General features: G+C 34.6%; 1 protein-coding gene across 1 annotated transcript in view; it reads right to left on the bottom strand.

Annotated features, from left to right (window-relative positions):
• Positions 1-4,041: 4,041 nt before the first annotated feature.
• Positions 4,042-23,814, bottom strand: part of FAT4 (FAT atypical cadherin 4) — a 177,304-nt gene continuing 157,531 nt past the window's right edge. Inside the window, exons 13-18 of the mRNA XM_036997876.2 lie at positions 20,129-20,214; positions 19,291-19,470; positions 15,716-15,840; positions 13,864-14,081; positions 9,323-9,584; positions 4,042-7,069 (exon numbers count right to left, since the gene is read on the bottom strand). Coding sequence (XP_036853771.2) covers positions 5,205-7,069; positions 9,323-9,584; positions 13,864-14,081; positions 15,716-15,840; positions 19,291-19,470; positions 20,129-20,214 — 2,736 coding nt within the window. The 3' untranslated portion in view covers positions 4,042-5,204. The remainder of the gene's footprint in view (positions 7,070-9,322; positions 9,585-13,863; positions 14,082-15,715; positions 15,841-19,290; positions 19,471-20,128; positions 20,215-23,814) is intronic.

The following is a 23,814-nucleotide window of genomic DNA, read 5'->3' on the forward strand; positions in this document are numbered from 1 at the left end:
CTATGATATCAATTACACATTTGTTAAAACTGCCTATGTGAATCCTAACATAATTGTGGATCTGACATCTGCACATTGTACAGTGTATAAAAGGACTTCCTCTAAGAGTTTTCATGGTAAATGCCAAATGTCTTTATACCTTAATCCTAGTTCACCACTTGGACTTGAAAAAGATTTATTGGTAATGGAGGTTTCCTACACTCAATACAGACAACTCATTAAATATATTTGAACAAGCCTTAGGTGCCTAGAATTCAGGCATAAATTTATCATTGTGTTTTAGAGACATCTTGTTTGCCATCACTCCCACAGCCAATATAAACCTATCTCAAATCCATTTGAAAAGTTTTCCTTGCAAATGATCCACTTCATTAAAAAAACAGAAGTCAATTTTTAAAACAAAAATATCTGCAACCAGTTCTAATCAGTGGCTATCTAATACCTTGGATAAAAAAATGCCTCAGCAATAAGGAAGTAGACTACCTTACTATCATACACCTTAACATGCTTATTAAGATGCCTACAGGTCTGGATTGGTTACAGAGAAAAGCATGAATTAATCAATGTGAGCCCCGCACATTCATCTCAATGATATGTCTCTCCTTTTGTCTTCCGATCTTAGACATCAGGGCAGAGTAAGTGCATATCTACATTCTCAGGATTTACTTTGCATTTGGAGATGCTCTTATTTTACAAGATAATATACATAAATGAAGATTGCTTCAACAATGATTCTGTTTCTGGGCCTGTTGTGAATCATCATTCTTATATCCATTCATCCTTAGGATTTTTGTTGTGCAGTCTTTGCTGCTGTGCTGACAATGATCTGGCCCCACTGGTTCTCGGACTGTCCCTCTAACAGGGATTGTTTTCTGCCTCTGGGCTCCCCTAAGCCACTGCCTTTGTCCGCAACATCATCATCTGTGTGTCCATGGCTTGCTCCTGCCTCATGTAGTTCTTTGCTCAAATGTCAGGTTCCCAGAATGGTCTTCCTTGACCAACTCACCTAAAATAGCATATGCACTCCCAAATCAGTATTTAGTCCTCACCCTGCTTTAGTTGGCTTGCTAGCCCTTGTCTCCACTAGATGTTACACTGTAATGATAATACATTTATTGATTGATTGGCTATATCCTCAGCTAGAATGTAAGTTCCATCGAGGAAGGTGCTTTGTTTTTTCAATATTTTAATACATGATCTAGAAGAGTTTTGGCATATAAAGAGCACTAATTATGTTTGTGATTAAATGGATTTACCCAGGATACTGAACTTCTTTGTATTACGATGTATTGTTCTGTTGAAGAAGCGTGTTGTTCCTCATGGTCGTTAGTCCAGGATATATTTGTTTGCAATGATTATCAGAGGTGCATAGGTTATATTAGGATTAAATCATTGGTATTTGCTTGTATGCACTAACAGTGTATGCACCAAAATGTATTTGAACCTAATGCCTTTTCCGTCACTAACAGTAAATGAAAATATTGAACTCATGTGTAACACTGGCCTATAACTCTTGGATTAATAAACCATTAAACCTATTGGCTGGCTTATTAGTAGTGCTCATGCAAATTATTAGTGGTGTGTCATTTCACTCAAAATCTCAGTAATGAGACTTTAATATTCATTTCACACTGAAAGCTCTAATAAATGCATACTAAAGTATATTTCAGTTCGGGGTTTATTTTTCTTAGAGGAAGGTAAATTCAGTCATCTTGAAACATGAGTCATTTTAAAATTGAATCTATGATATAAAATAAAATGTGGAAAGAGTGCATTGCTGAATGATTGATTCAAACTGAAAAATCTTTTTCATTTTTTGTAGATTAATTTTGCTATAACATTGAATTCAAGTAAATAAAACTGCATTTTCATAAAAACAGTGATGCGTTCTTAGAAGGAATATCTGGAAATAATAAAGTCAAGTGGTGATTTCTTTTTTCCTTACAAATAAAATGTTTGTAAAAGTTATATGTTAGGCCAATTATAATATTTCCCATCAACTTTGGTGTTGGGAAACATCATGATAGCAACATGTGGGTGAGAAGTGATGCCCCAGGGCCTTCTGGTGCTCCACTTTCTTAATCCTTTAAATTTATCTTAACAAGTTATCAAAAATATCAGCTATTTAGAAATTTCCAGAAATAACCTTGAAGGCACATAAGTTCTTAATGTGCTCCTTAAGAACTAAATGATCAGAGTCCTGAGCCATGTTGCCACTCTCAGCCTACAGATCTGGCATGGAGTGAGCATATGCTGTTTCTCCCGACACCATGCTCACTAAGAGATTTTCAGTGTGCACCTGAAAGAATGTTTTTTCCACAACACAGATGCAGGAAGAGCCCCAAAGAATGCCAGATTCCAGGCAATCCAGTAAACCCTTTTAGGGACTTGATTAAAATTCTGAGGTCATGGTTTTTCGTGCTTATGCAGGACACCGCTAACCATTCACTCTGGAGGTTGTTACCTTGTCAGTTTGCCTCCATTCGCCCTCCCCACACATGTATGCTGTGCCACTTCACTAGTCCACCAATCAAGTATTCTCCATTTTCAGTGAGACTTTCACTTCCTATATTTCTGATTTGTTTTGGTCTAAGTATTTGTTCTTGGTTCAGTGGAAAAAATTTCCAAGAAAAAATTTCCAAGACTAGAAATTTTCCTCTAAAAGTCTGATCTTATGCCTGAACTGGGACTGATTAATCAAGGGAATAGAAATTCTCTATCTTAGAAAGAATTCTTAGAAAACTAGAATACAGAGTCTTGGCATCAGGTTCTTTTCCCTTAACCTTAACTATAATTATGTTTATCATTTTTATTTTTATCTCTGTTCTCAATTATAGAGTTTATATCCTTAAGGACATTGAGATGCTTCAGAGTTGCTGGAGGGAAAAAAATGTATTCTGTTTTGAGTTATGAAAAACAGTCAGCTTGTTCCCATGTTTGATGCATAAGTTGATAATTCTAAAATTCATAGGGAAATACTATATAACATTCTGACTCATCACAGGTGACTGAAAATAGGAAATTGTGTTAGTGTGTTACACTTGGTCTCTAAACCACATTATAGGAATATTGTAATTTAGATAAAGCCCACATTTTATTTCCTATTCTGAAACAAAACAATAATATCAACATTATTAAATGACAAAATAATTGGGGTATATATCCCAATGTGTTATTAATTTAGAAATATTTTATTTACTAAAAGATTTTACACAATTTATACACTAAAAACTTTTACATATTGTTAAAATCCCTATTCATTATATCAGTCAGTGTTAGGGGATAATATACTCAGCAAGTATTAGGTATGGGGCAGATATTTAATTATAAAAGTTGCCGAGATCATGAGGTAATTTGCAGAAGTCCTGTTATTTCATATGTAACTGCTTGTACACAAAAGGATCCTGTTCTGGGCTAGTCCCTTCTGAATTGTTTCACTCTTGGGTGACTGACTGCCTGAAAATGGAGGCTTGTCTTGGCTAAGATAGAATGTAAAAATAGTTCAGAATTTATGTAGTAGAGCGATCAATAAATTAGAGGCAGGTGTCTGTAAAGAGCATTCACTGTCATTTTTCCTACCCACAACTAGACTTAGAAAATTTGGGATTGGGTCCTTGGAGAAAATGAGACCCAGACATTTTTCCACAATTAACTTTAATTCATTGCTGTCCCTTTAACTACCAGCCTACTTCAAAGCTGGCCTCCAATGAACATAATCTACTGGCAACTTCCCAACATTTAGTGCCAGAATTCTTCAACAGGTTCGTAAGAAAGTTAGTCCCCGAAGTACCCAAAGACCCAACCTAGTCTAGACTCATTATGCTCTAGGGAAGTTCAAGAACTCCGACAGGTAGGAATGTACTAAAGCAACCTTAAAATATCTGTTCTGGCACTCATCCATACTCACATTTTTTAAAAGAAAATGATGTTGCCCATTCATAGTTAAACTTGCCATCCTGTGTTGCCAAGCAGACTATTCTCAAATGGGCATGAAAAGAGCATAGGAAGATAAACATTTAATATTACACTATGAATGCAAAGTATTTTAAATAAATATTTTAATTCTATTGTTGGCATTTACAAGTAGAAAGCATACAGTATGTTACAAATATCAAAATGTGAGAAATATGAATGTTACATAAGTAACAAATGTAAAAAAAGTATTTTCTTACCTTCCCTGAAAGTAAGAAAACTATTCACTATAGGAAAATATCAGTATCAAAAACACAGTTTAGGTGTAAAAAAGTTTTCACACCGTATTTAAAAAATGATCTACAAAATGATCGAAAGTAAGAAGTGCTGAAGTTTGACTTTATATAAATTATAAAAACTGGGTACTCGGGGTAAATACTGAATGGTGGAAAATAAGTCCAATCATAGGCTTTCTTTAGGTCAATTCTTTAAAATTTTAAAAGCATAGAACATTTTTCAATAAATAACTTTTAAAAGAATCTCTGAGAAGAGCTGCTGAGACTATCATTCAACAGGAGAAGGTGGCAGTGTTCTGAGGATAACATGCAATCATCTCATTCCTCATGGAAACATGATGAAAGTCAGACCACAGTTGTTTACCAAAATAGAAAAAGATTCAGAAATTTTAACAATTTTGTAAGAAGTTCTAAAGTGCCGAACAAAATGACTTAATTTTAGTACCCACTGTCGTGTAAAACTGACTCAGATTTTCAGGCATTTCTGAGCAACATCAAATATGGAATCTATAATTCAGAAAAGTGTTAATATTTAGTCTTTCATTCAAGGGTAGGAAGGCTCTTTTCTACACTTTACAAGGATGGGTTAAACCTCAGGATCTTGCAATGCAAAACATAACAATAATACTACAATGGAAACAATACACATACCCCACTGGGAAAGCACTAGATCATTTCTGCAATGGCAATAGTATTAATTTTAAAATCACAAATCAAACATTGGTAAATAAGGAAAAATTTTCCAAACGCTGCATGCCACATAACTAGTTACAAAATACAATGCATGCAGGAAAATAAATTCAACCAAGCGTATTTAAATTAAAGAGTTGTTTTTGAGTCTGTTTCAGCAGCATTGTGGTTATTATTTTTAAAAGTTTCCCTCCACCACTAGTCCATACTGGCCTGTTTTGCAAATGTGACCCACCCTAGTCGGCAACCTTACAATGATCTGAGTGTTTCTCGTTTCCATTTTTTAATAATGCCAGTACATAAAGTTCACACATACTGTTCTGCTTCCCCATCTTTGGGGACTGGCTTAGTCGTCCCACTTTTGCCTTCTTCATTTGCTGCTGCTTTTTCTGGAAGAGATGCCAAATCTTTAAAAACATCTACATAATGGCCAAAGCCAGGGCCCCAGTTCAAAAGGTTGTCCCAGTTGAAATTCCCTGCTTGCTGCCCAAGCTTCAAGGGCAGTGTGTTGTCAGCAACCCCTGCAGCTGCTGCCTGTGTGCCCACAGGTCCTCCCTCGGCCCTGCGGCCGTGGTATCGCCTAGGCTTCAGTCTGGCTCCATAATTATCTTCATCATCTGCATCAGATTCATTGACTTGAGATAATTTGGGCATTCTGGAAGTATAGACCATTGGCTTTTCCCTGTCATATTCCATTTCTGAGCAAGTGAAAGACTCATGTGAGTCACTATCAGAAGAAGATTCTGGAGCTGGAATGCCATCTGCTGGGTTCCTTGTTCTGGACAATGGCCTTCTGCAGTCTTCTTCTGAAGAAGACCTTCCATGATCTGCACTGCAGATACTTGGGTTTCTAGGGCGAGGGGTGTTGAGACGCTCCACCTCTTCAATTGAGAGTCCTACTGGAGGAGAAGATTCCAGAGGAATCTGCCCAATCGGTTGCTTTAAGCGACTCCCTGGTCTAGAACCATGCGATGCCATGGCCTGAGGACTCTTGCTTCTCCTTCCCAGCCTTGTGGCATAGTTGAAAATTCCAGGTTGGCAGGCATCACCATGCATTTCCAAGGTATTTCCATCTCTTACAGGAAGATGCAATTCCCTGGCTGGGCTGTTCCTATAGAAAGTAGAGGACTTGGAGAAAGGGGCTGGACTGTGTCGAGACAGAGGGTTGGGAGTTGGGCAAGCTGAGTGGCTTAGGGAACTGGTTCTTAAACCTTGACTATATGAAGGCTGATATGTCAAGCTGCTTGCTCCTAAGGGCATGGGGGACTGCCTGGCAAAACCCAGGGGACTGTGCCTCTGGATAGAAAACTTCGGCGTGTGGCTGCGGAACTGCTTGTAGTGTTGGATGATGTCCGCATCTGAAGGGGCAATGCTGCTGGCATTGTCAATGTCATAGTGCTCTATCTCCTGCTCCGGGGAAGCCAGGGGAGCACTGGGGATAGTTTCTGAGTTGTGAGGAATATCAGTCTCATCATAGATGAGGTACGGGTTTTCTCTTTCAATGATGTCTGGCTTAGGGTTGCCTTCAGGCTGCTTCCTCACAGTCATGTCATCCCCATAAGGGGGGATGTTGTCTGGATCATCAAAAGCAACGTTCTCACTTCCCTTTTTCTTCTTCTCCTTTGGTTTCTTCTCCTCTTTGGGATTTTTGGCCTTCTTTCCCCTGCACTGGTTACACAGAATCAAGCTCAGGACCAGGAGGGCCAGCACTGTCGCACAGCTGCCCACGATGGCAGGCACAGCCCACAGAGGCAGGGTGATCTCTTCAGGGCCCTGACTCAGAACACAGACATGTCCCCCAGGACTTCCAGCTTTGCACACCCTCCCCTGAGGACAGAGGACACCAAGACAGGCCACTACCGTCTCACAGGTCCTCCCCGTGTGTGACTCAGGGCAGCTGCAGGTGAAGCCAGAGTGCAGGCCTGGCTCACAACTGCCACCATTCTGACATGGGTGGGAGGCACAGTCTCCAGGAGGAACACACCTGTAGGCATACCACTGATTAATGCATAGTAAATCACCCCAGCACGGATTGCTGGCACAAATGTTCGGGCCACGACAACCAATCTTCACGGAGGGATCCGTCTTAGAGATGGAGGCCAAGCTATGCTTCCCACTAAAAGGAAGACTTTCTGCACCATACATCATAGAAGCAATGCAGCCATCAAAACCTGCAGGGGGTGAAGAAGCAGTAAGGCATTTCAGAGAAAACAAAGGCTGAAAGCATTGCACTAGTGGGATCTGCAAACGAGAAGCTTCACAGTCACATCATGAGAGCTTAGAAACCCCAGTCTCCAAGCTATGATCCACTTCAAAGGCAATAAATCTGTGCATCTTAGAACATAACTTAGTAAGATGTGTAGGATTTCTACAAGAATATGGAGATGATTGCTCAGATCTTGCTTGTGCTGATGATTTATGAATGAGTCAGGCTAGATTTTCTTTTTCTCTCATGTTTAATTTATTTCATCACCTATTTGTTTTATTTTTATGTCTGTATACAGAGAATTGCATACATAGAAATAAAATTATTTAAAAATACTTATAAAGAACAAAAAATAAACCAATTGTTTCAATCATTAGATCATGCATTCTCAATGGGGGGATATTGCTCTCAAGGAGTTGAACACAGGTTCTTAGGGGACAAAAGAAAAGCCTTAGTTATAACAATGGTTTGTGGGCATCCAAAGGGCAAATACAGAGGATACTATGGCATTACCATTTCACGATGTGAGGGTGGTAGTGAAAAGATCTAAAACAGCTCCTCAAAGGATCATTTTTTCCATATTGAGAAGCATTTAGTTAGTCTTGAGTGTGTTGATATTGCTAATGTTCCCACCCCAGAACACAAGAATCTGTTTTGACACTAACAAAAGAACATGATTTACACTGGCTTGTTCTTTTACAACATCCAAATGAATTATTATCCATGTTGTAGAATAAGCTAAATGATTAAGAATGACTTATGACCTGGACTTTGACTTTTATGCCTTAATTCCATTATTCTCCCACATTTTTCAATTTTCTTACTGGGAGCATCACTCCATCCTAGTGACATTTCCATCCCTGATACACTTTCTCCCTGAGCTGCTGTGCTAGCTTCTGCTTTTCCTTCTATGACTCAGTATCATGTCTCACTGTCCTCTAAACAACCATTGATTCTTAAGAGTTACTCACGTAAGGCCTTCAGCTTTCTTTTCACTGAGCACATCCATGCCCAGTACTTCAATTACCTGCTTGACACTGATAACTCCTATTATTTATTTCTAGTTAAAGTCAACTCCCAATTGTGGTCTCTTTACCCAAAGGTCTTTTTAAAGGTCCTCCAAACCCAAACTGTCCCAAACCAAAATCATGGTATTTCCCATAGACATGCTTCTTTTTGCACTGCTCTGCAGTTTCCTACCCTTCTCTTTGTTGAAAAGTCAGAACCTTTCTTGAATTTTACCAAAATAATCAACAGTTTGTTTGATTTCAATGCCCGCAATATCTCTTCTCTCTCCACTTCTAACTCTTCTATTACCACAATCAGTCAAAGCTCACACAATACCTTCACTGCTCTATCCTCCCGGCTAATTTATTTACGTAAGAAGTAAGTCCCCTACTGTCTTCCTCCAAAGCATTCTCCATGCTGTATTCTGAAAGATCTCTAATATGACTGCACATCTAGCCTTGACACTCCAAGGATTCATTTGTTTTAAGTAACTTCCCACTGTTCTGAGAATAAGACCAAAACTGCAACATGGTCTAGAGGGCTCTGCTTCATTGTCCAACTTCATCCTTCACCTGTGGTGTCAGCCTGCAATGTGCTGGGCTCTGTGACCTTGACTTAATCTACTTCCTTTCGTTTGTTTCTTTTTTTAGTGTCTGTCAATATAATGTTTCATACTCTCCCATCTTCTTCTTCATACTTCAGATTTAAGTACAAATGTCAGTTTCCCAGGGCAGTTTCCCTTTCTTCTGTTTTGACAATCTCTTACAAATCTATTTTCTTCCTTCATAATTATCATAGTTAAAAATAATACATTTACTTGTAAAATGATCTGATTGATGTTTGTCTTCCTTCCTGGACATGAGTTCTATAAGAAGAGTGGCTATTTATTTAGCCCATCATTGTACTCCTAGTGCCAAGTACAAGGCTCTGTAAAAATCTGTCATGTGAATGAACAAATGAATGAGTAAATGAAAGAATGTATGAACAGATGCTTGGTGGACCAGGAAAGCATCAATGCACATGGTCTGAATTATGAGCTGGGTGGAACAAATGCAAATGGCTAAAGTATGTGATGGCCAATAATTTATTACAAACCTAAAGATAATTATGATCATCTTAGACTATTCATAATGGATTTTATCAGAAATCCAAGTACATTTAGAGAAACAATTTTACCTTTTCTTGGTGACTAATCAACACAGGCATTTACCTGTTTGAGTATCCCGATGAGCCTGATTGGGTGGAATTCCTCCAAGAGATATAGTGAGCACATCAAGGCCCCCAAAATCTTGGATAGGGTGAATGATATCTCTGTTGTATATTCTGTCGATGGATAATATTGTGGCTGTTCCATTTTTTCCAATTAGAAAAGTATGCCAGTGGCCATCTGCGACATACACTTCAGGAATATTTCTCTCCACTTTCCCAGCAATTCCTGCATCTGATGTAAAATGTACGTTGCCATTCTTAATCTGTAGAACATGTTAAAAAATAATATGCAATTAAATTATGATATGCTTGAATAAAAATAAAATTAAAATGGAATGAAATCTTCAAATATTGATCAATGTAAAGTAGACAGAATAGCTCAAGAACCTGGCTATATTAGAACACACTTACCTATACTACCTCTAAAATTTTTGGTAACATAAACCTTCACATTTAATAGTTTCAATAGTTTTCATGGTGCTATTATTTATATGCCTAATTTTTCAAGATGCATAGGATTATTTTCCAGAACACATTTGAGAGAATAACATCATGAAAACCCATTTTAAAATAAGTAAATTATACCATCTTGCGATTACTTATATTTTAACGGCAATAGCAAGTGTAAAAAAAAAATTGGTCAGTTTAGTAAATGTCCTATAATGATCAAACATGGTAAAACTACTTGCAAAAAAGAAAAATCAGTGCTTAGTTAAAAATGAAGTGTGGTTGGAAAAATAAAGACAAAAGTACATTGTTTTACCTGTCATGTTACACACTGGAATTTTAGAAAAAATCATGCCTATTATTTAAATCATTTATTGAGGTGAAAGCTATGGTGAATAAAGGGTGAATTCTTTTTAATAAGGTGTCTGGGCAAGTCTTCACCTTGGCTGTCCTTATAATTTATCTAAAGGATATTTGGTTTCTTTTACTTTGCCTGGTAGAACATTAGGTAATAGGATGCTATGCTCCTACGTCAATTTTCAGCTACCAAGTTTCCAGTGTTATGAGTAGACACTTTAGAAAATGAAATAATTTATGAGCCAGGATGAACATTTGGTTCAGGGAGGATAATCCCTTCTCACTGCCAGACAGAGCTGGTGCCTTAGTCCGGGGATTAAGTGGCACTGCGTCTCAAATGACAGGAATGAAAGGATGGATCAGTTTGTTTTGTCACTCAGATAGAATACTGTTTTGACATGCAACATATACATCTGGTAGAACTAAAATACCAGTGTCATTTTACTTTGTGGAAAATATGCCAAGTGCATTTACTACATTATTCATATTATAATATTTTATTAAAGTAGCCTCTCTCAACAATAATATATTGCCAAACAGAGATAGGAAAAAAAAAGGAAGATGACAATAACATTTCATCAAAGGACACTGTCTCATGAAATACACAGTAAAAACAACTCCTCTTTGGTTATAGTCAGAGTTGTTTCTGGGAAGAGCCTTCTTGCAGTTCTGTGTTTCTCTCCCACTTGATCACACACATCATCCTTTCCTTTGACCAGTTTCTGAGGAGAGCATCTTTAGACTATCCCATGGAGTGGGGGTGAATAACAACATCAGTTCCCATTACAACATTCTGAAGTTTTACTTCTCCCTAGTAGTAGTCTACCTAACTCTTAGATCGTTTCTAACTTTCAAAACATCATGCCGATTGATTGCTTGGTTTTATTTATTCATGGATTTATTTATTTGTTATTTATTCATTTATTTAATCTATAGAGCTCCGAATCCCTCATGCCATCTCTGTACAATATACATAGCCTCAGTTGAAAGAAAAACAAACATAGCATACACCAAAACAATAGAACTGATGTGGAATAGAAATAAAGTTCATCAACTGACATTATTACAGAGCTCTAAACATGGAGGTATATGGTATGTCACGAAGGAGAGATTTGTGAAACATTTTAAATACAATATCAACACAGTTATGCACAATTTTCTTTTGCTTTTTTTCTCTGAAATTTTCTCTAATTTATTTTTTATATGAACAGACCCTATCTATTCTCCATAGCTCCCTTTCTCCTCATATTGCTATTGCTACCCAATCTTGATACTCTCTCCTTGAATTCTGTGGAATCCATTTACTCAACTCTCTTTAATTTTCACAAAATATCTTGTAACTGCCTTCACATGTATGTGTGTGCATGTGTGTGAGAGAGAGAGAGAGAGGGAGATGGGCCAGTTCAGAATATGCAAAAAGAATAGATAGATAGATAGATAGATAGATAGATAGATAGATAGATAGATGATAGATAGATAGATATACATACAGACACATATATAAAAGAAAGAAATTGTCAGAAAGTGGGCCAAAAAAATAAAGAAGGAAACCAGAGGCCTAGATCACTGATAAGCTAACCGATAAGTAACAGTCCATTCTAACTAACTTACTAGCCTGTATAAACAGATCGTATTCCTGTCATCAAATAACTTGCCTGCTTACAACAGCCCCTCTCTTCTGTCTCCTTATTAACTATTTTTCTAAAATCTACTTACTTTACTTGCCAAGACCCTCAGTCTCTGAAAAGCTGCTTTTCAAAATTTTTTTCATAAAAAGGAATGTGCATTTTGGTCTGCATTAGCCATTATTTTTATTCATTAGCATTTACTTTCTCCTCAGGAAAAAATCTCTAAGTGCTTGCTACCAATGTAACACAATCTAGAGAAGCTGCAAGTTTCTGTCCTGTTGGAAATGCAAGATTTCATGGTGACAAAAATGGATCCTGACATTCAGTTTCTTTCTTATAGAAGAAAAAATTCTCTCTCTGATTTTCTTCAACCACATTGTGTTTTATATCTCTTGGCTTAAAGAGATACTGTACATAAATATTTCATATGTCATTTAAATGGCACGAGGACTTGGAAGCAGCTTAAGAGATAATGCACAAACCTCAAAGTCAAAGCCTCTCAATGCTTATAGAAAATGTCTCTTATGGACTGTGAAGGTTTATTTTTTTCTTTACTTCTTTACTTTCTTTGCATGAAATATACTTTACAGTTAAAATTATAAGCACCAAACAATAACACAGCACAATGTCTTATGTGCTTTGTTTTGCAATGTCTTTGTTAGTTCTGAAGCTGGGCTCTTTGTTTCAGCTTGGAGGGAGAGTTATAACCTGAAGAAGTTCTCTTGCACTGGATTAGGGTGGAATTTCTTGGCCTCAGCACTATCAACATTTCAGGCTAGCTAGTTCTTTATTGCAAGGTGCTGTGCTGTGCAGTGAAGGATGCTTAGAGGCAAACCTGACCTCTCTACCCATCAGATGCCAGTTAGCACTGAGGCTATAAAAAATGTCTCCAGACATTGCCAAGTGTCCTGGGTGGGAGGGTGGGTAAAATTATCCCCAACTGGAAATGAAATGACTACAGGAGTTATGAGAATTTAAAAAAATATTGGCTTTTGTACTACTTATTAAAGCTATGTACATGCAACATAGCCAGAGTTGGCTTGGATGGAGATAAATTTTAAGAGTATAAAAGATGCTAAAGTTTAGAGGTAAACACCTGCTCTTATTTTTCATATTACATGTGAATTAAACCTAGTAATTTTCTACTAGGTTGTTGTTTCCTTCATTAGCTAAGCTTTTAGCAATTTTCAAAATATTGATCTATAAGTGAAAATAATTCATGAAATTTTATTTTCTTAAGAATTTACTAAAATTCATAAAAAATTATGAGTAAAATTATAATTACAACATAGAAAATAATATTAATAGAAACCAGTCAATGTACCTAAAGAAACTGATGGTTTTAAAAGTGAAGTTTTATTTGGGGGAAAGAAAGCAGAATAATAGTTTAGAAATTAAGAAAGTTACAAGCAGCGGGAATGCATTATCTAATGAAATTACTCATCAGTTTAGCATCTCATTTATAGGTGAGAAAAAAAACAAATTATGTAAAAGCTTAATGATAAATCAATACATTATTCTCATAAAATATGATGCTTAAAAACTATTTATTTAGTACTTATTTGGAGAAGATTGCTGTAATTTAACCTAAGAAATTCCAAAGACACTTAATTTCACAGGATTTACCTACATAAGCTAATTTAATATATGCTCCAGAATAAAGCCAGTAATTTTTAAATCCTCATTCTGGTACTGCCAGTTTAGTATATACATATTAGTACTTGGAATAATTCTTGGAGAAAAAATACACTTGCTTTTCAAAGACACATTTCCTTTTTGTTTTATTTTCTTTAAAATTAGGAAAAGAAGCAATATAAATTTTTATGTGACAAAACAGATTGCAACAAATTCTTTCTATGCTGGCCTATCTAGCAGTGGTCCCCACTCTAAACTAGGACAAAAGTGTTTAGAAACCAAACCATTCAGATCTTTGTTAGTCTGGCCAATGCCTGGGGAATAGTTAAGATAGATGATATTGGAGCAGTGCCCAGCACTAGTCGGAACTCCAATGGGTTGTAAAGAAAAGGGCAGAAACTATGGGAGAAATGATTTAAACCATGACACAGCAGGCGGTCTAATCAAATGAAGTCACCCTTAGCTTTTATCTTACCTTCACGGTAGTGTAATTGCTGCTTTCTTGGATATGGATTAAAATGCCATTCTCGCTTCTTGTCCTGAATTTTACTTCCAGACTGGTCACACCAAAAGGCTCCAGCATGGCACCCCGTGCGCTCTGTCTTAACAAATATTCCCGCTTCTCATTCGGACTCATGAGGTAGTCCAAGCGCCCTTTGCCTTCTAGTGATAAGGCAGTGTCGGGGGTATTAGCTAAACGCCGACACAGAAAGGGAAAAATGAATGCATCCATTTGGCACTTCATAAAGAGTTTTAGAGGTGACAAAAAAATTATAAAAAAGGGCAATAAAATACTGGTTTTGGAAATAATGTGCTCCTCAATCCTCCTCTTGGAAAAGTAATTTCCACTTGTGAATTGTTGTGTAAGTTGATTTTAAATGTTTAAAACCAATTCAGAACCAGGAAATTTACAACATTGTATGTCAGTCATAAAACACTTGGAAAAATTATTCACTATTTTATACATGACCTAAATCATGAATACCTGAAGAGAGAGCTACCTGTTTAAAATACGGAGTTGAAAATGTATTTACAATGAATTTCACTGTATTTCCATAAATGAGTATATATTTTCATAATTAAAATGATGTGTGGTCTTTAGTGAGTAGCATGTTAGAAGTTTGGACAAAGAAGTGTACAACCAATTATTTATGTTTGTAACTCACATCGTTATCTTAATAATCATGTAGAATTTATCATCATGGATCATCATGTATAAATATAATTTATCATGATCTGATAAAATGTTCAAACTTCTATAGTATATAAGTTTCTACAAATAATATAGCTAAAGAATGGATATAAAGCAAATGAGTTCACAAAGGTTTCAGCATTGACCGGTACACTTTACAAAGTAAATTTATAGTATGTGAATCATATTTCAATTTAAAAAAAGAACCTCAGGCATTTCTCAGGCCAGTGACTCATTTCATATCACAGATATAATTGTTTCTAGTTAGTATTTGTTACTTTGAAAAACATCATGCAACAATGCACTATTTTTGTGTTTTGATTTTATCCTAGGTAATTAAACACATACTTTCTCCTACTAAGATCTTTTTGATTATAGTATACCTTAATGTAATCATGAATTTCTATTCATTCTCATATTTTGGTAGAATAAAGTTACAATAAAAAAGTGGTTAGATAACTGCAATGATTGAAGTAATAACCACTTATTTGAAAAATGAAACAAGTTTATAAAAGAGACCCTACTAGGGATAATTAATAGGATGGACAGTTTGAAATTAGAGAATGCCATATTGTAATGATGGCTTGAAAATCATTAGTCTTACTAAGAATAGATTAGGAGCTAAAGATAAATAACTAATAAAAGAATTCAAAAGTAATACTCAAAATCAGTTCCAATAATTGCAAATTAAAATGCAAGTATTACCTTTTATTATAATAAATTATATTGATGTTGTATGATGTTTTTAACTTCTGTGTTCAGTGATTTGGTATTTATACTTTAATATCAAATAAAAAATATTCACCAAACAATAATAAGAAAAAACCTGAATATAGTTTTAGGCCTTATAAACTGACCAGCATTTCCTATAGGCAAAACAAAAATAATAAAATTTTATACTCATAAAATGGAAGCTGATCATTTATTTAGTAAATAACTCTAAAATGATGTTACTCTTCTTCAGATTAAAAAAAATTGAAAACATCACTATATTTTATCAATTACTGCCCATTTAATATTTTTAATATTTAGAATGAAAATGTAATTATTTGAATTCAATTACATATTAGGTGCCTATTTTTATACTTTTCATGGTTATTATAATTGCTGATGGAAAATGAAACAGCTTGCATACATTTCTCACAGTATTTCCCAGTCAGTCCTTCTCTGCAGTGACACTGCTGCCATGACCAGTAATCTGTACATGTGCCACCATGCTGGCAAGGGTTACGAGTACAAGCACCTTCTAGCCTAGGACATCTACAAGAAAATCATAACAAAGACTCATAAAGCAAAAAATAAAATTAGATATATACTTGGATATAAACCTTATTAACATAGATATAGAATGAGATATAATATGAGATATAAATTTCTATTAACCTGCTTATTTCATGTACTCATTCCATTGAAACTCAAGTTACAACCACAGTTGAAACATCTAATCCAACTAGAAGTTGTCCTGTAACACATGACCTGCCTCATTCATAAAGGAGAAGATTAATCAAAATTACATCTTATGCAATAAAGAAAAAAAAAGTGTTAATTTCTTCAAACTCATTCCTATTTGAGCAAGACATCTTTGGTTAATGTGACTTAGAGGCCACATATTTATTTGATTAAGCAATGCAGGAAGGACCCCTTTTTGTAAACACCTAAACAAGCTGAGAGCAAAGTGTATCTGGTAGAAAATCAATCCAGGCAGAGGAAATAAAGCAAGTGAGAAAGTCCTGAAATGAAAGTGTACCTGGTATGTTGGAGGAACATCCCTGGGTCCAATATGATTGGAGCAGAGTAAACAAGAAAGAGATGAGGCAGATACAGTGAGAAAGCTAAGGGGAAAGGCAGATCATGAAGGCCTTGTAAGTCAGGGTAAGAACTGATTTTGGTTTTAAAAATGTCATGCTGGTTGCTATGGATTGCATGTAAATATCAGAAAAAGGGGTCAAAGGTAAACGAAAGTTTTGGGTGAGCAGATGGATGGATGAAATTATCATTACCTGAGATATAGAAAACCATGGAGAAGGAGGTCTGGGAGGAGTCAGGAAGGAAAGCCAGAAGTTCAGTTTTAAATCCAAGCTTGAGATATTTGTTAGAAATACATGTGGGAGATTGATATGAGGATATCAAGTTCAGAGAAGAGACCAAGTCGAATATAAACATTAAAGAATCATCAGCTTTAGATAGTACATACAACCAAGGATCCTAAAAAATTATCTAAAGAATGCATACAGATACAAAAGAGAAGAGTCAAGGAGGTGAAAAGAAAATCAGCATAAGGAATCCTGGACTGTACTCTGTGCTGGTTGACAAACGAATATAGTATTTTTAGGAGGAGGGAATGATGAACTGTTCCCACTGTTGATTACGTTTAAATAAGAGGAGATCTGACCATTGATTTTAGCAGCACAGAAATAAATCATTGATTGCTTCAACAAATATAGAACAATTTTTCAAAGAAGACAGAATTAGATGGCAGCTAGAGAGGAAAATAGAACTAATAACATTTCCAAAAAAAAACTAAAATGGAAGAAACAATAGCATGCATTGAAATGAAAAAGGAACTGCTGAGAAAGCTGGAGGGCTGTTTTTAGAAAGTTTTGAGGGATGGGATCTTACATAAAAAGAGTTGGTTTTTGTATGAGTAGGAAGAGTTCATTCATAATAAAGAATATAAGGTATACTATAGGATGCACAGCATATTTGGATAAATGAACTTTTGGGAAGTTTCCTTTTGATTGTTTCCATTTTCTGAGGAAGTTAGGAAGCAAATTTATTGCTGCAAACAATGATGCAGGAGATGCTCGAGGTCGTTAGAAAGAGGAGGCATTATTATAGTCATTGAGAAGAATGGGAAAATGATTAAACTAGGGGAGTATAATATATCACCAGGCTATAGGATGGCTGCACTAGAGGTTAGAGACTATGAACACCTCAAGAGCAAGGATCTGCCTTATTTACTTATTTGCATCTGGTACCAGCCGAGTGCTTAGCTTCTGATTTAGCTTTGCTACTCACGAGCTGAATAGGTATTTTAAACTCTGGTAACTCATTTATTTCATCTGTAAAATGAAAATAATAGCATTTACCTCATAAAATGGTTGTAAATGTTAAATAGATTAATACAGTAAAATTCAAAGAATAGTGTCTGGGACAGAGCAGGTATCAATAAATGTTAGTCCCTGAAGACACTAGATAAATCGTAATGAAAAAAATGAAAGTAAGTCCTCAAGTTTGGGAGCCTTGAAATATTTGGTCTTTTGGATCTTATATTATTCCAACATATCCAGAGAAAATGACACTCAGCATAATGACACTCAGTTGTTTGGAATAAAACTACACTTAGTGAGTATATTAACATGAAATAAATGTTTCCAGTGAAGCCTGTCTTAAATTTAGAATCTTTTGTCACAAAGAGTGATAAAAAATTATATTTAAAATTCTTATTTCAAATAATTCTATTTCAATTTACAAGTTTTCTAAGAGGTCATGAAAAATATGCTTTACATGAAGCACAATTTGACTGAAAATTAATATAAGAATATTTTTTAAGATGGCATACATAGAGCAACAAATTCCTATAACCTTTTCCTGGAAAATAATGTGGCAATACTTATTACTTAGATACCTTTGGACTTAAAAAAATGTGCACAACATATTTTACAGTGAAAATCAACTCAAGATCCTTTAAAAAAATTATTTGACCACGGATAAATATAGAGAAGGATGAACCAAAACTATTAACACTGGTTAGCAATGAGAACTCTGTATTTTTCTCTGTTCTGTGATTAATTATAATGTAACAGTGCCATTTTGTAATGAAACAATAATATATAAAGGCAAATGCCATATAGCATTAAAATACTTAAGTTACAAACATTAAGAAGTACTCATAGCTCTGTCTTTGTAATTTTATTTCTAAAAATCTCAAGCAACGAAATAATGTGAGCAAAGATTTTTTTAAATATATATTAATCATGGGGTTATTAGCATATTAATAAAATGAGAAATAACAGAAGTGTACAACCATAGTTAAAATAAGATGCACCCATTTTATAGAATAGTAGGCAATCAGAAACATGACAACCTCAGAGTGTTTGTCTCTGGGTAGTTAGTATATAGGATACTTTATATTTTTCTGAATTTTCCAAATTTTCAATATGAATAATTTTGTAAATGAAATGTTATCTTCTCAACTTCAAAATATTGCTGGGAACCTAAACAATAATTAAATAGAAAAAATGTTTTACAGTTTACAATTAATCAAATTATTACTTGTTAAAAATGTATCAAGTTTGGGGGAGTATGTATGTGTACATTGCAAAACTACCTAATTTCAAATAGTTGCATGTTTACATTATTGCTAGTGCCTACGCATCCCTAGGTGTCAGGTTCCTTTCTATATGATTTTCCTATTTAACTTGTATCATCTTCAGAACAACTCTGTAGGGTAAGGTAAAGCATATACTTACGCACATGCGTACATACATTGTTCTTTTTCAACTCCAGAAAATAAGAACTAACTTTCTAATTAAATATCACATTTACATCAAACAAAATTTCACAGCTATCAGTAAATATTTAAAATTCAAAACAACATAAAACACTTGGTATTTGGGGGGCTTTGGGCACAATAATGCCACTTTTTGGTGCTCAATTATAAAGTTTTTGTTTTTTTCTTTAAAATAGTAAGAAATAAAATTGGCATACTGATCCAGGATGCCTTGTGCTGCCAAAGCTTGGCTGGGTTCCAGGGGCCTTCCGTTGACTGCAAACTCCATGATACACCCAACAAAGTCCTGGCTCTCCACTTGTCCTCTCCTCTGGAGGACTGGTTCTAACGATCTAATTCCTCCAACCGTGACTCGATTTGGCTGAACATCAAGAGTCCTACATAAGAAAGGAAAAAATAAGAATGTTAGGTGAAAAAGAGTGGATATAACTTTCTTCTGGCATGTGTTATAACATGGTAAATCTGAATGGAAAACATTACCTACTGTTGCTTATCCTCTAATCAGATACCATAGGACCCATAGAAGCAGTGAAAACTCTAATATCAGGTTGCATTTCTCCTTTACTACTATAGAAATGATTAGAAATGCCAGGAAGTTTATTAATGCAGCAGATAATATGTAGTATCTGTGCTTTTCTGTCTGTCACAATTTCTATTAAAGTCACTTATGTGCTATTGAAAAATATCTCTTGGTAATTGTCACATATAACTTTTAGAGCAGCAGGGTACTTACCCTAAACCGTGCAGAACCCAGGTCCCATGCAACAATTTCAGGAAGCTTCTTAAAGAGTATAGGTATGTTTATCTTTCCATTCTTTAGCTTTACTCTCATCTCTACCCACTTTATTTCACACCTGTTTTATACATTTTATATACTAATTATTAACTTTTTATCTTTTACAGTATGAAAATCTTTTTGGAGAGGGTAAAATATCTAACTTTCATGTGATATTTCCCATAATAAAATTATTTTTAAATGTTTAATTTTCTTTTTAATGTCAAGAAATAATAAGGATCAAACATAATTTTACTTACCAGTCATCTGAAACTGCTACATTACTGACAGTGCAATATCCTGGTTCTTGGTTCTCTGAACAGGAGTCCACAGTTAAGGAAGCTGCCTAAAAGCAAGAAAAGGCAATATTTCCCTTGGGTTCTACTGTCCCTATTGTCCTTTCAGCTAACACTTCCCAGGGTTTGTTTCTCTGTGAACGTGACTTTGAAATTGTGATAATATTTGATTTAGTATATTAAAATAAAACAGAGTTACAATGCAATGTTAATTTGTGGGCTTATATTTCTCTTATATATCTAAAACTAATATTGCAAAATCATTACATCTAGGGGATGGAAGAGTACTTTGAAAAAATCTTCTCGAGCACCCGTGTTTTATAGATGAGAAATTAAAAACGCCATTAACATCTCAGAATATCATAGAGGACATCTGGGAAAGATTCTGGGGTTTACAATCTTAAGAAATGTGTGTTATACTATCCAGATCACTTAATAAATGGAGAGACATTAGATTTCCTATTTTTAAAAGTCTTATTCTAATCATATTTAGTCACATTTACAAAAAGGCTTTGAAAATACAGTGTAAATACTTTTACAGTAATCTATGAAGACTGTCGTATTTCCATTAAAGAAAAAGGTTGAGGTAAAGTAAAATAAATCAATTAGATGTTCTTTTAATTTATAAGAATCATTTATAAATAGCATATTACAGTATATGTATGTCTAATCAGAATGTGTTACTATATATTGCTATATATAGAAACTTCAATATTATTTAAATCACAAGTCCAACAATATGATAGAAGTTGAAACTCTCTATAATGGGCAATGGCCACTGGGGATGGCTATGGTCCAGTTTAAGACCAAGGTTGTTGCATATGTATGTTATTCTGTGCTGTGCAATGTTATTATGATGTCCTTCTTTGTTCTTCAAATTACAGTAAAACTTTGTAGTTGGCAAAACTTTATATACTTTAGTTAGTGAAATTATAAGGATAATATTCAGAATTTGACCAGTGGTACTTCAGAACATGGCCAGTAAGTCACAGAAAGAGGCCTGACCCCCAATTCAGAATCACAGGAGGACTAAGTATTTCTCTCAGTGAAGACAATAAAGGGTTCTATCTAAATTTATTTTAAAGTTACAGAACAGGATTAGCCTAACTTTGTCTATTTGTATAACAAAAATATAAATACTATGTCAGTATTCGTTTATAAGAATGGTGATCATCTGAGGTTAATTTTAATAAAAGCAAAGCACAGGGAGGTTAAGCAAGTTGACTAATGTTACACTTGATTTACATGCAAAGGTATCAAGTTTTCTGTCTTCCACAATCAAGTTATTATGTATTAAAATAATTCATTTTCTTAATAGCCAGTTTTTATTATATTACATATGATTTTTAGGGATTATCTAGAATACTTTATATTTAGATGGGAGATTGGAGTAAGTATATATGTTAAATGAATGAAGTCACATGTCAAAATACAATGAATAGGCTCAATTTATAGTTATTGTGCATCTAACCTAAAATATTTTTAAATATTTCTATCTGTTAAATATAACTGATTATAAGCTCCATACAATAAACTCTCATGAGCCATGAAACTTAAATCTTGACACCTTCTCAAGGAAATCGTAATAAATACTAACATTTTAAGGAAACATTTGCAGTTCCAATTCTATATCAAGACTTTATGCCCTGTTTAGTTAACTCTTCCAATAGTTAATTTTTTCCAGTCATATATAAAATTGAGTGATATTTAATTTCAAAACAGTATAGATTTTCATGATACAGTTTATTTTGATTTAAGCATGACTCCCTTTATTTCCAAGACAAAAGGATAACTCATCTCTCTCCATGTATATCATGCAAATGTCCCTTCTTTCTAAAGATCCCTAAAGCTATCATGAACTAGAGAATATCACATGGGTATTTACCTATGCCTCAACTGGAAAAGAAAACAACTTAGATAATGGTATATTTTAATCAATTTTAATATTTGATATGTTTTTCTTATTATCTAAAAGCTTGATGATACAATTCAAAGAAAATACCAGAGGGGAACTTTTATTTGAATAGCAGCTTGTGCAATTTAATATTCAGAGATATATGTGCTCTCTTTCACTGCTGAATTTTTCTATCAGTACTGCTGTAAACTGAGATGTTTCTATCCTGTCTATGCAATGATTCAAAACTGAGAAGTTAATGATTTTGCCAGTTTCCAAAAAAAATCCTTGTGACCTGTAGAAAGTGACAGATTCAAAATCCAGTAGGAGGCCTATTTTGGATATTTTTTGAAATAGGAGACATTTTTTTCTCTGACTGAAGTACTAATGACAAGGGTGTTCTTTTTCACATTTGATATCATCTAACACTTGATGACTCTGGCCACATATTATAATTAATGGAAAGCATTTTTTCTCTCTTTTGGCATACCTAAAATTACCTCTCGATTCACTTTCCCTCTTCCTCCCAAGCCCTAGTTCGAAATAATCAAATGTTTAAAAAAAATAAAATAAGTAAAAAGTGTAAAGGGATCTTGGAGGTCAACAGGTAAAACTGTCTGTTCTACTGAGGAGTTCACTGACAATATCTTAGCAACATATCTTACACATCTTGGGGAACTGGGGAAAGGTGCCCACTAGGGTCACCTGCCATTATTAGGAAGTCGTTAGGGATAATTAAGCCCCAATCTACATACCAAAACCAGACTCCACACTTTTGTTCTAATTCTGTCAGGTTCTATATGCCCAGGTATATCAATAATCAGGAATGTGGCCATTTTCTAAATCCGCATTCTCCTAGAGGCCTTTCTCGAGCACACTAGTTAGGAATCACACTGGATTAAAAAACTTCAAGCAGAAATGAGTATAGCAGTCTATTGCTAAATCTGATGGAACAATTTTTTGTTAGACCTCTTATTAGGATTCACTAAAGTTGGTGTGGCTTTCTAGGCATATTTATGATTTAAACTATTGAGATTAAGTAAAACATTATATATATTTTTTACTTTGAAAGGCTGTATGGAACAATGTAATTGGAAACTCAGGATGACTAATATTTATTAAGCACCTATTTGATATCAAGTATGTGAAATTTTAAATATGACTTAAATAATCTATTATAATAATTGTAATAATACTGTACTGCAAAAAATGCATCTGTATTTATAGAAAAAATTTTTATTTTTTGCCCAATCTCTTTTCAATAAACAAAGCTATCTTGAACTATTATAAAGTCAGAGCTCCAATAAGTACTTTTCAATGTTTTTTTTCCTTTATAGATTATTTTTAGAATCTGAATGCTCAAAATTTCAATTATTGTTACTAAATTTCATTCTTGTTTTGGTCTCATTTTCAGAATGTTTGGGTAATTTTATTAAACAAACACCTTCTAAATAAAATATATTTTAAAAAGTAGTAGTTACAGAATATTAACACCAAATTTATAAGGAAATGGGAGACAATGTATAATTAAAATGATTAATAAATTTGCACTAATACTTTTGTTGTTTCCTCACCTACATCCAAATAGCATACAGCTAATAATCTGGTAGGACCGTGAATGCAATTTCTTCCATGGTTGAAATATCTGGACAGGTAACCTTGATCATGCTCATGGAATCATTTAGTCATCTTTAGAGCTAATCGCTATTCTTTTTTTCATAATTGGAAATAGTTCTGCATTCAAAAAATTGTTTAG

This window comes from Manis javanica, chromosome 5 (genome assembly GCF_040802235.1).
Source record: "Manis javanica isolate MJ-LG chromosome 5, MJ_LKY, whole genome shotgun sequence".
NCBI lineage: Eukaryota > Metazoa > Chordata > Mammalia > Pholidota > Manidae > Manis > Manis javanica.